Here is a 15,642-nt window from a genome sequence, read left to right on the forward strand (position 1 = left end):
GCACTTAGAGAAGCTGATCATCTAGGTGAAATAGAGTCAAGATCTCAATGCCCTGGCTGCTCCTTCTGCTTACTGTTTCTTTTTCAGATCATAGGTGTCTGAATAGTAGTTCTGAGATGGATGTTTGCAGCCTTGAAGGCAACTTCATGAGTTAAAGAGGTGGGGAGATTCTGGGTCCCTCATTTGGTACCAACCACTTTCAGGAGATGCTTTTTATAGGCGAGAAATGTCAACCAGATGGAACCAGCCTCTAACCTGTGGGTGGCTGGAGCTGAACAGAACAGGCTAGAGAAAGGTGAGTCAGGAATCAAGCAGAAATTTAATTTCTAAGTGAGAGAAATGTCTTGGTAGCAAGGATGCATGTGCCAGAGCTCCACCCCAAGTGGGGGGACCCAAAGCAGTATGGGGAGATCTCAATACTTATACCAATGGTTGTGCAGTAACCCATATCCCTGACAATGAGGGGTAACAGCAACGATGTGACAACTTTGATTCATAGCAGGGCTTCATGACCAGAACATGGTTACAGGAGGCGCTTGTCCGAGCTCAGAGAACACCTAATGCTGGTCAAAACAATACAATAATTACACGAAACAATTCTGGTATTTTGCTGTGGCTGAGATTATCCAGAAGGTTAGTGCAAAGAATTGTTATGTTAAGCTCAAAGCACAGTTTGCTTGCTGGGCCTTACCTCTGGAAAACAGGTCTTGACAGAGGAGAAGATGACCATTAACAGGAGGATAAACCCAAGTCCTAGCCTGGCTTACCAGAACTTGGGGATCTTGAGGGAATTGTTTACACAATGTAGGTGATGGTAACATGGTGGCTGACCTGTGCCCCACTAGATATTCCATGCTTTGACGTTTTAAATAGCAACCTCCTCAGAGAATATAATTAAATTGTAGATTAACATTTCATGTTTTAAATCTTTGTCAATGTGCTCTTATGAATTTTTTTGTATTTTATGCATTTCTTTTGGATTTAGAAGAAATAAATGGCTATCCCTTCAAATAATTTTCTGTTTGTTTTTGGGAGACATGAGTCAAACCCAAGACTTGAGTAATTTTTCCTTGTAGCTCTAGAGTGTGAGTGTAAAGAGACTTTTCTTTTTAGAGGCTAATTTCCTTTCAGGACTGAACCCTAAATGAGCACCGTGATGAGGAACCCTTTACTGGGAAAGGTTGTCGACGGTCCCCCTCTGGATCAGCAGTTCAATATCTTATACTTATATACGCTTACATTTTCATATACACGTGCTGTCTTCCCCCCTCACCCCAACACATCTCCCTACCTCCCACCAAGCTTTCTCAGGGCCTAGCACAGTGCCTGGTACATAGTAGGCACCTAGTGAGTATTGGTTGATTGATTGATATATTCTTAGAAAAGGAAAGTTGATCACATGGACAATGAGAGGTATCTGAAAGACAGGTCCAGCCCTGAGCTCTACATTGACATCAATCTTGGAGGTAAAGAACCAGAGGAAGACCTCCAGCTCATTGGATGGACCGTCCACAGAGGACTTAAGAATTTATGAAGAGACTTGAAAGAGAATGGCACAGGATATGATCTATGGAGGTATTGCAATCTGCATTGTTGGAAAGGAGGATGCACTCTGAGGAAATGACCGTTCTGTCAAGGAAGCAAATGAAAGTACTTAATCTTTATTTTCTAACTCTGAGTGGAATTTTAAAGGTAGAATAATCTGAGATCTGAAGAAATTCAGTGCCATATGATATGTGTATATGTGTGTACGTATGTATGCATGTGTACATATGTACATACATATACACACATATACATGTATTTAAACAGAATAGCTTGAATAAATCAGTTATGAAAACCCAGGAAAGAGCTGGCTACTCAGCATTGCTAGCCTCAAGAGTATTTTTATGATTTACTGTGAACTTTAATACCTAAAAAGAATTTCAGATCTTGTCAGTTACTGAGGTTATTTATAATGAGAGTCGATCAACCAAGCAAAAAGCATTTATTAGATATTTAACATGTGCCAAGCACCATGCAACATGGATACAAATTCACAAATGAAAATAGCCCCTGCCTTCCTTGTATCTTTATCCCTCATTTCATAGATAATTCAGATCAATTTATTTGGTTTGTTTGTGTGGATTTTGGGGGAAAAGAGCTTTTGTATTTGTATTTGTAGACAGGATCGATTCCAAAACAGTGCTCCCCTTCCCGTTGTAAGGAAAAGAAATTACTTGTCTGACAAGAAATTCAAGCCTGTCATCTTAGCCATGGGTAGATAAGAACCCAAGGGCGAGGTTTGTGGTGCAACAGTCAAAATCTAAGAGGAATAGGCCAGCCAGCTAAGGTTGGGGAGGGAGCAGCTACTGAGTAAGGAGGGCTGAGACCTGTTAGCCTAGAGCTTAGGGATCTGGAACTAGCTTAACACTTTTGTAAACTTTGCTGTTGTTTATTAATAGATCGACCAACTCAAGTAGCAGACTGTTGCTGCTGCCAACCCTGGTGGAACTTGGACTTTTTGCGTAGTTGGGTAACTGACCATACGACTCCAGTGGCTTCTGGACTCTCTCACAGGAGAGAAACCTTAGCACCCCGCTCCCACCTGCCGCTCGGTCCCACCTGCAAAGGGTCTTGAACAGACCAGCTGCGGGCGGGAGGGCTGTCCAGTGCGTGTCCCTCTGTCCTTCTTTGGTGGCCATGGCTGCCCCGCCACGGCTCCTGATCCGCGGAGGCCAGGTGGTAAATGAGGACCGCTCCCAGTTGGCCGATGTGCTAGTGGAAGACGGAGTGGTGCGGGAGCTGGGGCCCGACCTCCTGGCTGCTGGAACTTCGACAGAGGGGCTGCGGATCCTCGATGCCACTGGCAAGCTGGTGCTGCCCGGGGGCATTGACACTCACACACACATGCAGTTCCCTTTCATGGGATCCCAGTCCGTCGATGACTTCTACCAGGGCACCAAGGTACTGACCATCCTTCCTCCTCCCTCCTTCCGACCAAAGCAAGCAGGATCCCGGGACTTTCCCTCTGGAAGAGGGCGTAGGATGGTATCCTCCCAGCCTGGCAACAGTGGCAGATTTCTGCCCTGTATTTCCTTGCCCACCCTCTCCTTGGCTGATCAGTCAGTGCGAAGTTAGTAAGGGCTTCGGGAGTTCAGGAAGCACTTTCTTGCTCCGTTTGTTGGGGGCTGGAGAGCGGATTGGGAAACGGGGGTCTGATTTGTGTTTGTATAAGGAGAAGGATTTGAAAGCTGGGCTGTCACATCACTTTCCTCCGGGTACATTTGTCTGTCCGTTTGCCAGTCTATCTATCCCTTCCTGAGAGAAAAGAAGCACCTCTCTTCATGCCATAGGGCTTCTTTGCTATTGCCTAGTCAGAGCCAAAGGATCCCTCTTGGGCCACAGACACTTGAAATTGGTCCCTTCGTAATAAAAATAACATTAGCTAGCATTTATACAGCACTTTGAGATTTGCCATACACTCTACATAATTATCTCATCTGATCCTCACTACCACGCTGTCCTACATTCTAATTGTTGGGGAAGAGAGGTTTTCTGAAGACCCCGGGCAGATCCATACATTCTTTTCCGTGACTACTCCCACACAGACCTCTCTCTCCATCCCTGACCCTCTTCTCATCCCAGGGTCACCCTTCAAGAAGTTGTAAGGAGAGTAAGTAATGTGTGTAGAAGGGCACCTAGCAACTCTCACAACTGTCCTGAACGTCCTCTCTCCTGCTTCCCAATGACTTTAGAAATCCAGTGCTTTTTAAGAAAGACAAGATGGCTAATGGGAAGCCAGAAACAACATAGAAATAACTTCCCAGCCCACTTGGCTGCCATGTTACAGATGCAGCCTTGTTCTATTTGTCCACGGAACCGATATTGCTCCTAGTGGTTTCCTAAGTATGAAGAGGAAGACTAATAATATTGAGCTTACTTCAGTTTACTGCCTACATAAATCTGAATCTTATACACACATGGAGAGATCGTCAAGTGGTACTACTTTTGACTAGGTCAAAGAAACAAATCCTAAAAGCTTCCAAAGGATATGAGAGAAGAGGAGAGTCTTAAAGAGTCTCAGGAAGGTTAAATCTCTTTGATCTCAGAACATTTCTCTGAATCAGAACTTGTACATCTAGCCTCTGTGATTATTCCAGTTTTGAGTGTAATAGGGAAAATATTCCTCTAATTTGGAAGTGCGTCAGCTAGCATGTTCACTTGAGGTGGCAAGTAACCTGGTTTAGTAGTTTTCATTAGAAGTTTCCCAAGGACTGCACTAAAATATTTGAAATAAGAACTCTATGATACACCAGGTGGATGAATCCACAGTCTATTCTATTAGTTTTTTTTAATTATGAACCTAGCAAATGCCAAATAAAATGAAGATTTCCATATACACAGAACAGAAAAATGTTACATGAAACTGCAAATCTCCATTATATACAGATTGCTTTATATATACATATATATAAAATACCCTTTGTGATCCCATTTGGGACTTTCTTGGCAGGGTTACTGGAGTGGTTTGCCATATCCTTCTCCAAATCGTTTCACAGATGAGGAAATTAAAGCAAACAGGGTTAAGTGACTTGTCCAGGGTCACACAGCTAGTAAGTGTCTGAGGTCAGATTTAAACTGAGGAAGATGAGTCTTCCTAGTTCCAAGCCTAGCTCTCTATCTGCTGAGTCACCTAGCTGACTTTGAGTTCATAATTCAGAGAATTTGGCCAGGCTATTAAGAACACTTTGAGATCATCCTATACAAGGATTATTTGAAGGTACTAAGAATGTTTATCCTGGTGAAGAGAAGAATGAGGGAAAGTATAATTGCTGTTTTCAAGTATTTGGGGAGCTTTCATGCAGAAGAGGGTTACATCTTGCTCTATTTGGCACCAAAAGGCAGAACTAAACACCATGATTGAAGTTATACAAAGGAACATTCAAGCTCCATAGATGATGAAAAACTTTACTAATGATTAAGAGTGATCCAAAAATGAGATAATTTCAAAGGATAGTGGGTTTTCCATTGTTTGAAGTCTTCAGGAGAGGGCTGGATGACCCCTTGTTAGGTATGTGGTTGAGAATATTCTACTTCAGGTATGCTGTTAATACTGGAGTCCATCCCTGAACATGGACTGCCCAAAATCCTACACCAATTAATCATCACAAACATTGCCCATTTTTCTCCATCATATCTAAGAGACATGCTCTTAATTTTAAAACTCTTAAAACCATATTTACTACAAGGAAAACTCCTTGAAGTCAGTATTCTCTTTATCTTGGCATATTTTAGATAAAAGGGCCATTGGTAAACTGAATCATACCAAGCAAACAGACATTTTTTTTTAAAAATAGAAGATATAGAAGAATACTTAATGAGAGACAAGAAAACTTGTGAATTTTGAGAGAAATTTCTAGCTTGTTGTAAACATACTAATCCATCAAAACAATGTCTATAAATTGTAAAAATAAAGTAATCTATAACACCAACCCTTAAGATAGAACTTACACAAATATTTTTGGAAAAAAATATGGAATTGAATTACCTTTCTTGGCTTCATTTGGACCTGCCTTAACATAAGGCTACACGGACTTTAAAATTGAGAGAGAGACAGAGACACACAGAGAGAGACAGAGAGACAGAGGGAGAGATAGAGACAGAGAGAGAGAGAGACAGAGAGAGAGAGAGACAGAGAGAGAGAGAGAGAGAGAGAGAGAGAGAGAGAGAGAGAGAGAGAGAGAGAGAGAACAGAGAAAGAATCAGAGATGGAGACAAAGAAAAGGGAGAAACACAAAGACAGAGAGAAAGAAGGGGAGGAAGAGACAGAGAGAAAGAGGGGGTAAAGGAAGAGTCAGAGAAAGGAGGGATGGGGATCACTAGGAAGAGTCCAAAGGCAATGTGAAGAATAATACCTCTCCTTTACTCTGTCTTGTCAGGAAAGACTTTCTATGGAGAAGGGAAAGAGGAATGCTTCCTCTTTCAGGAAAGGAAAGAGAGAAGCAGAGAGGCTAATCCTAAGATTGTTAAGTCCTACTGAATATTTCCAGGCTAGTCAAGTTCCTTCTTGATAGAATCTATGTTCCTCATCACCTCTAAATGAAGGGGTTGAAAGCAACATCATATGAGCATCCCAAGTCATAGGGGCAAATTTAAGAGCTAATGAAGATGTTTTTTCTTTTCAAGGGACAATTCAGTTTTTATTAATATGATCCTCCTGCTATTATAATAATGAAGAGTCACCCATTCAGTTGGTGTCATCTTTTTGACTGAAGTGAGGGAAGGGTGAATTACGATGTCCCTTCCACTCCAAATAACTAGGAGGTCACTTGGTGTCTAGTATAATTAAATCACTGCTCAGGTTGGCCGAAGAGGCAGGCTTCTAAAAACATATTGAACAAGCTAGACTCTGAAGTCCCTTCAAACTTTTGAGATTCTTTGATTCCAAAGAGAATGTTTTTGGTCAAGGGGCTTCTTGCTGGTCAGGAGGCATCCTCTAGGTTCAGAGCCTATGAAGAATTCTTGGTTTTCTCTTCTTCTATGCTGACTCTCCAGATTTCCTAAGAGCTCCAGGTAATTTTATGTGATTCTCACAGTTGTGTGTATGTGTGTGTGTGTGTGTGTGTGTGTGTGTGTGTGTGTGCGTGTGAGTGTGTGTGTAGAGGGACTAGATTTCCAGGAATAGAGGTGGTGGGAACTGGAGGCATCCATCTGCAAATATTATTTTAACTTGGGCTTTATAAGTCTGGGATTGTCTGTAATCAATAAAACTCAAAAAAAGTATTTAAAAGCAACCAAAGGCTAAACTTATTGGGGGTAGTGAGTGAAAGGAGAGTGGTGGATGGTGTATACTGAGGCTTCAACTACCTGTCTCAGAAATATGACCAAGAAAAAAATACCATTTCAGAAATACCTCACCCTTGGGCTTCAAGGAACTGTAGCATTGAATGTGAGCCTGATAAAAATGGTCTGCTTAAATGCTAGTTCTCTGAGAGATAGCAGAGGCACACTTATGTGCATTTGTAGACTCATCCCCAGTAAGGACACAAATATGGATACCTAAATTAATTGAAGTCATGAAATTCAGAGGAATATATCATAATTTCATGAGATGGCTAGACTAGAAGCTGTTTACTTTCTTTATCCATCAAGCTACTCATTTATAAGCCTTTATAAATAGAAGAGATATTGTTTGTGGTACTTTATTCATTGATCACTGAAAGGTAAGGGTACCCAATTTAAAAACTGAAATATAGGTCGGGGAAAGGTTACAGATTTTTGAATCTAATATATGTCAGAAGCTGCTTTATGAGTTAAAATTGATTCACCTAATTACCAGTAAAAGCTTTTTCTCCTGGAATAACTAATGAAAATAACTTTCTACTTTAAAGAAATCATATTTCATTTCTTTGACCTATACTGAATTACAGTAGCCTTCCAATAATTCAATATCCATGGATGAGGACAATACAATTTTTTTCAATTGGATATCAAGGATTAGATAAACTTGAAGGATTTATGACTTTGCTTTTTGCTGTCTGTGATAAGAAAGTGAATTGCAAAAGCTTAGCTAGTTTTCAAATGCATACATATATATATATATAATTTTTCTTTATTTTATATGAAAGCAATGACATTGTTATTAATCCAGTTCTATGTGCGTGAATTTGTATTAAAAACCTGGCAGCACCAGCAGTTGGCAAAGGAATTATCCAAGTATTTGAGACAGTATGTTGCGCACATATTTTTAAAGGACAAAATACCTAAAAATAGTTGAGAAAGAGGACTATGCCTCATTGTGGAGACTCTCTGGTAATGTGACAAAGAACCAGATAGTGCACTACATGTGGCTAAGTAGACACTTATGGTATTATTTTAAATACTGCTGAGTCTCTCCTTATCAAAGAGATGTATTCAAGTGAAGTTGGTTTCCCTAAAAAGTGATAGAAATGTTATTGATTAGAAAATGAATTAGTATCCTATCTTATCAGATCTATAACTTAGAAACCTCTGATTGTGAATATTAAGCAAGGCATAAAACATGGAGACATATGACTGCCAGAAGGGATATCTGGTCCATATTGAAGAGTGGTTCCCCATTGGTGGTGAGGTCTTTCATGTAATCCTGAATGTAAATTACTTTGTACTGGTTTCATCAAATGTTAGAACATTGCAGAGCCTCTCAAACATCAAAGAACTGGGCAATGAGTGTATGTTGTATACTGAGGCTTCAACTACTAATAATGAGTGGTAATCATTCAAAAGAGTTTGGCTTAATCGTACGCATAGCAAAGATCAAGTGGCTGAAAAATGTCTATTGTCCAGGTGATGACATGCAGTCAAGTGGAAATTCAATAGAATTTATTTATCAGTATGTGTGTATGTGTACATTTATGTGGGTAGCTAGGTGGTGCAGTGGATAGAGTGTTGGGCTTAGAGTCAGGGAGACTCAATTTTTTTAGTTCAAATCCAGATTCAGGCACTTACTAGCTGTGGGACCCTGGACAAGTCGCTTAACCCTGTTTGCTTCAGTTTCTTCATCTGTAAAATGAGCTGGAGTAGAAAATGGCAAACTGCTCCAGTATCTTTGCCAAGAAAACCCCAAATGGGGTCATGAAGAGTCAGTCATGACTGAAAATGACAACAGTAACAACAAAAATATTTATGTGTATGAATATATGTATATATCTTTGAAAGCTAGTGCAAATGGATGAGTTGGGTCCAGAACTAAACAGGACGAGGAAGGTAGATTAGATTACTTTGGGAAAATTGTAATGTCCCCATTAATGATACCTTTTAATGATTCTCTAATTAATTAATTATGGTTCTCTCTGAAACAAAGGCCCATTTTTAAAAAAAATCAATATCGTATCTATGTTTTGAATGGATGTATCATAGAATATTAAAGTCTCTGAAGAATTCAAACAGTATTACTCAAATGGTAATGGAGATGTATGGGGTGGTAGGAGCAGGCTACAACATGAGACAAGTCAGGGACTAGAAGAACTGGAATATAGGAAATCCTATAAGCATATATATATATATGCTTATAATAGTATAATTGAAAAAGATGGGTTGGTCAGATGTGGAGAGTAAGGGATAAGCAATAGATGAGCCCACCCACATACTTGACAAGTATTTGCAATAAAAGAGAATGAGGAAGCCCTCTAGTATGTGCGATGAGCCCCTTGCAGTGAACTTATGGGAGGATAGGGATAGGTACGGTATAAGATGGAAGGCAGGGATGGAGTGTGATCTGCATCATTCAAGAGAACGCCCACGTTGACGAGATCACAGCTCCATCTGAGTATTTGAGAGAAGCGATCTAAAACAAAGTTTACTTAAAATAAAACGCAATTTATATTGATACTATCATAAGGAAGACCAGTTTCTAATTCATAAAGTTCTTATAAATGCTGTATTTTAATATAACATAAATTATTTCATTGGTAGCTCATCTGAGATTAAGTAATGAACCCATTTAAAAGACATATCCTGCCTTTAGACATGTTCAACATTGCCATTAATTCTCATATTCATTCAATAAGTACTTAATACTTACTGCATTCCAGAGGCTCTGCTAATTCCTATGGGATAACAAAGAAACCTTATCTGTCCCCAAGATATTTATGTTCTTTTGGGGAAAATTTGTATTATATGTATACATATATATAACACATATAATGTGTGTGTATACACACACAGACACCTATACATGAAATATCTTGTATATACACAGAGTAATTTCTGAGGCAGAACACTAGCTTTCTCTAGAAAGTGGCATATGAATTGAAGTGAGAAGGAAGCTAGGGATTCTACGAGGAGGATGTGAGAGAGGGAGTTCATTCTAGGCATGAGGGGATGGCCCCTACAGAGAGGTATTGATGCCGTATTGAATATCATGGACAGGGAGCAACAAGAAGGCTAGTTTGGCTAGACTGTAGTATATATGAGAACAGGGCCAGGGAGGTGGTGTGGTGGATAGAGTGCCAGGGGCCTAGAGTCAGGAAGAACTGGATTCAAATATAGGCTTAGACACTTACTAGTTATGTGACCCTGGACATGTCACTTAACCCTGTTTGCCTCAGTTTTCTCATCTGTAAAATGAGCTGAAGAAGGAAATGGCAAACCACTCCAGTATCTTTGCCAAGAAAACTCAAAATGAGGTCACAAAGAGTTGGATATGACTGAAAACAACTAAGCAACAGCAATATGCTGGAAAAACTGAGGTGGAACCAGATTATAAAAAACTTTAAAAGCGAAAGAGGAAATTTTTTTTAAATCCTTACGGAGATTATTTGTCCAGGACTAGTAACAGCTGAGATCCAAGGGCATCGAACTGGATGGAATGTGTCTAAGAATATGTCTTGGGTAAGTGGAATTCAATCTCCTGTCCATTTGAATCCTTTGGTAGCACCAGAAGAAAGTGAGAAAAGAAAAAATTAAGAACCCAAAAGGTATACATGGCAAACGTAGATGACACCTTCACAAAAGTTCATCTAAATAGAAGGACTTATTAGAGAAAGCGGGGGGGGGGGGGGGTTGTGGTTTTGTGCCTTTCTAAAGTGGAATTTTTAGTAACAAGGGATAATGCTCAAAATTCTCCTAAAGTTTTTTTTTTCTTTCTTAAAGCTCAGGTTATAAGCTTCTTTTTTCTTTTACTTAAGTTTACTGGGTCCTATGATTGATTACATTGAAAATTGTCACCTATTTCAGGAAGGGCTTAGAACCAAGAAAGCTATGAAGCCTTAAAATGGAGTACATGCTTAGGTGCTGTGGTAATACATGACTTGGAATGAAATAAATTGGATGGATAAAATCTCATGTTATGTAATATTATGATCCACTCTTTGTTAGAGTTTATCTCAATTTAAATTCCATTACATTTTACATCTGAGATAGCATATTCTTTTTCTGAAGAGAAGGTTTTGGATAAATTGGAAGGTTTTCAGAGAAGAACAACCAAAGTAATTAGGAACTGAAAGGCTTGATTTATGAGGCGAGATTAGAAAAGGTAAACACATTCTGTTTGGCCAACTGACAAATACAAGTGCAGAGAAATGTATTTAGGGTGAAAACAAGAAAAAAAAAATTTTAAAAGTTAGGACCTGAGATTTTATTGGTGGGGAACTTCTGGTGTGGCAATCCCCTCTACCATCCAGATGGGCCATTGGTCTATAATTTATAGCCTTACAGAGCTGCATGAGGCAATTAGGAGATTGTCACTGTTATGACTACATGCTCATCTGTGACAGAGTCAGGGCTTGGATTCATATTTTTCTGAATCCTAGGCTAGCCTTGTATCCAGTAGTGAAAAAACTCCCAGATTTGGAGTCAGCAGGCATTGATTTGAATACTATTTCTGTCAGCTGGTTGCTGTGCATGACCTTCTATAAGTCATTCATTCTCCCTGGGTCTCATTTTCTTTATCTGAAAAATAGGGGAGGGCTAAGACCTCACCCAGTTCTAAATCTTTGATCCTCTGATCCAATGCCCTATCACCTTTTAGCAAGCAAAAAGTAGCTATTTTTAGGGAAAAAATCAACCTAAAGAAATCTTTATTCATTTTGTCAAGAATTTTGCATCTCTTTGACCAAAACTATTTCTTAAAATGTTGGTGACCCCTGATAGATATATCTAAAGAGTAAAGAATAGCAACAATGATGAAGACAACCACAACAATAAACCTTCAACTTATTGTCATGATTGGAGAATGTAGCATTCTGGTCAACTGAGTGGAATATCTAGTGCATCTGATGTAGGATATAGGAACAGTGAACCAGGGAGAGTGTGACCGACTAATAGAGGAGGGAAGAGGGTGTATGGTTCTAAATGACTCTTTCTTGTTTCAAGTCAATACTCTGTTTCCTGCTCTAAGACACTGGATTTTTAGGGGAGGTGGGCTGACAAACTGATGAGGTCATGGAATGAATGACTTGTATATTTCCAGAACAAATGTTCAGGTCTGATACTCCTATAGGAAATCTATAGCTGTTGATAGAGACATTGCTCCTTTTGTGCAAAGCCATTCAGTAAGTCATTCTGGGAGGGAGTAATTATTCTTTTTCCCCAAGAATTAAAATTTGCTAGGAAGGCCTGCCTCCCAGTAGGCCTTTGAGTCTCTCATCTCTTTTACCTGGGCTCTGTCAATAATTGTCCTCCTCTAAAGTTTCCCTAGGGACCTCACTCCCTGAGGGTTAATTGAGGTTCCATGCATAATAAAAGGTGCATGACTATAAGTATTATTCATAGGCGTGATGCCATTCCTTGATCTTTTATTCCATGAGATTTCAATTTTCATCTGCAAAGTAGGATCTCCTGAGGTGATGGCTATATGAGTAATGTTGGTTCATTGTTCTTTGTTAGTTCATTCTCTCCCACATCTCTATCCCCCCAGGGAGAATGACCTATACTCTGGTTACTCAAGGAGTCAAGGTGTAGGTATAGGTGTGAACCTTCTGGTGAGAATGGTCCCTCTTACTATTTTGCATCTTAGAGAATGGGAGTGAACCCTAAAATCATGTTTTCCCCTTTTAAATTCTAAAACCTCATCATAGCTAGAAATATCAGACAGCATGTAACTTAAATTGGAAAACAAAATGAATAACATTTATGTATCTGGATGAATCTCTAATTGGATTCTACCTAAGGATCATGCTTATTTTTTTATTTATCAAATCCTCTGGATTTTACATCCTTCCCCCTTTAGGCACCTTTATGTTTTAGCTAAGCATGTTTTTTAATACACATAAACCTTGCAAATTAAATAAACTTTCAAGTACCTTTTATCAGAAGCTCAATCTGATCTTCATTCTGGGTATTACTTCTTCTGACTAATCTTTAGAAGCTTCTTATTCCCCTTCCCCCATTTGACTTTTTGGCTCCCTCAACACATCCTCTGAGCTATATTCCCCACTCCTCTTTTTATATTTGCCTTCTGGCAGATTGGATTAACTGTCACTGAGTCTCCAATCCCAAACCCTACTCCTAGCATATTTCCAACAGGTAATTTGCTTGAGACTCTTTTAGGTTTGCACAATTATATCACTTGATTTATTATATACAAGATCCCAGGATCATAGATTTAGAGCTGAAAGAGACCCTAGAAGTCATATATTGCAATACTCTCATTTTACAGATAAGGATATTGATTCCTAGAGATGCTCAGCATCGATGTAATCTTAATTTATGATTTCAAATATGCATGGCTCACTGTGCCAACCCAGGATTTCTCCCTAAGGATTTTATAGCGCTAGAGAGTCTTTTGGAAAAGACAAAGGAATTGGGTTAGATGGACAGACATCTTCATTGCTGATTCTGCATAATTTAACAGGAGAGGAGACCAGAGGGGAGAAAGGCAACAAAAATGAACTTTGTTTTTGCAAATGTGTCACATTAGCTTCCTGAAAACTGAATTAAACTATCAGCAATATTTTAGAAGGTTGCAAGGGTCAGTGTCCCCCAGTTCACTTTAGTCCAGACTAGCCCAGAATAGCTCTTCCACCCAGCCAAGTGTTTTCCTACTTTTTCCTTGTTAGAAGAGGAAGACCTGAAGGAAAAGAGACAAAAGAAAGGAGAAATTTGTATATTCCTACCCCATTGTCATCTTTTCTCATACTAATATAAAGATACCAGTATGGTACCATTTTGTGAGTATTTCACTGTTTATGAGGACCTTTAGAATGCAGTCCTGGAAATGGAGCTTCTGTACTTTTAGGAATGCAACACTCAAGTTTATAAGCCATAAATCTACAGTCTCATAACCAGACCGTTAACTGCAGTGTCAACACTCTTTGAAAGTGATCTCATTAAACTACAAAGTTAAAAGTTCTTTCTAATGGCTTGGAGAATGCAAAATAAACTGAAAGAGAAAAATGTATTCTCTTCTCCCAACTTCACAGAATCACAGAATTTTAGTGTTAGAAGGGACCTTAATGGCCCCCTGCTCTAATCCATAACCCCTACAAGAATCTCTACTCTAACATACCCCTAAAGTGGTCATCTAGTCTTAGCTGGAAGTCCTTCAGTGAGGGAGGAAATTGACCACTTCCTGAAGCTGCCCATTCCATTTATGGACAGCTCCATTTGTTAAGAGGTTTTTCTTGACATCAAGACTAAATTATATCTTCCACCCATTGCTCCTGCTTCTTCCCTCTGGATTTAAACAGAACTAAGCTATCAAATCCCTTTCCTTCAAGTCACAATCCTTCAAATACATGAATAAAGTTATCATATTCTCCCTGAGCCTTCTTTTCTCTAGGTTAAGCACTCCCAGTTCATACAGATCAAAAGCTGCAAAAGCTAATGAGAAACTACAGGTATTTAAATATTTATATATGTATATATGCACACATGCATATGTTCACACACATACATACATAATCTAAAATGTAAAAATTAGAGAGTGTTCTAAAGAAATGGGACAGTTAGAAACAGCTTGCTATAAAGCAGTTAGTGATTTAAAAAACTCAAATGTAGCCTTTTTGTTCTTTCTCTTGGCTAATTGAATAAATATAGACTGCATGTAGGATAAAACTCCCCTTCCCTATACCTCTCTTTCCTTCTTCAAGAATATAGGAATAGAGAGGTAAATTACTTTGCTGTCGTATCCATTCAAATACATTAAACATAATTCTTGCTTCAACTAACTTGTGTCCCCCAGTGACAAAATTTTTGGCTTTAGGGATTTTAAATAATACTTAGATATTCTTTTCTTATGTCCCTCAGTTGATACTTGGGGGTGGTGGTAATAGGAGGTTTCCCTGAGTTCATTGCTATAAGTGCTTAATAAATGTGAATTGATTAATGGGTACTGCCACTTTTGTTAGAGATTACAACTGTTCTACACTTTTTCTTTCAGTTCAATTCCTGTTTTTTCTTTGCGTAAATCTTCTATAGAGGATACACCAAAGACTTCCTTCTTTTAATAACTTTTAATAACTCAGGAAAACTCATGTGGCACATACTTACTCTACAGGATGTCCCAAAAGTCTTAGTGCAGGTAAAAGCTATTAAAGGCTCCTTGGACAATTTTTCACCCTGTCTTAATCTTCTTCAGTGTTAATTCCACCTCTTTGTTTAGCATGCTAAGGACTTAGATGCTAGAGTCCAAATGGGTTGTTGTCATTGTCATTAATGAAGAAAGTTGTATGTTAAGGAAGAAGAGAAGGGGACATGTTGGAGGCAACGCCATTTTGAGAAGGTTGAGAGATCAAATCTGAAGATATCCAAAGAGAAGTTCCCAAATCACTGAAAAAAATTTCAGATAGTATTATTACCTCCAAAAAAAAGGCAATTAAGTAGACACTGTGGGATCACGGCCTTAGAGGAGAAGGAGGGGTCTTAGAGGTTATCTAGCCTGATCCCTTCATTCTGTAGATTAGGGCCCTGTTATGTGACAGTCCTCTGGCATAAGAGATGTCTTCTTGGGAGGACAGAGATTCTCCTTTTTACCCTTGCTTTCTAGGACTGGGCTTAGAGTACTCAAGTCCCTAGCCAAGCTGTGACTAAGGAAAGGCGCATGGGCCAGCCAGAGATGATGGAGAAAATAAACTCCTTAATAAGTTCAAGTGCCATGAATAATATATCATAACAATGGGGGCCAGTTAAATATTCAGTTTTTATTGACAAATTATACAGAAGCATAGGAGAGGAGGGGGA

The 15,642-nt window shown here is 39.1% G+C and overlaps 1 protein-coding gene across 1 annotated transcript in view; it reads left to right on the plus strand.

The window, feature by feature from the left end:
- Positions 1 to 2,474: 2,474 nt before the first annotated feature.
- The window catches only part of DPYS (dihydropyrimidinase), a 108,702-nt gene continuing 95,534 nt past the window's right edge, over positions 2,475 to 15,642 (plus strand). Inside the window, exon 1 of the mRNA XM_036742062.1 lies at positions 2,475 to 2,946. Within this exon, the coding sequence (XP_036597957.1) occupies positions 2,683 to 2,946 (264 nt within the window). The 5' untranslated portion in view covers positions 2,475 to 2,682. The remainder of the gene's footprint in view (positions 2,947 to 15,642) is intronic.

The sequence above is a fragment of the Trichosurus vulpecula genome, chromosome 1, assembly GCF_011100635.1.
Source record: "Trichosurus vulpecula isolate mTriVul1 chromosome 1, mTriVul1.pri, whole genome shotgun sequence".
Lineage (NCBI taxonomy): Eukaryota > Metazoa > Chordata > Mammalia > Diprotodontia > Phalangeridae > Trichosurus > Trichosurus vulpecula.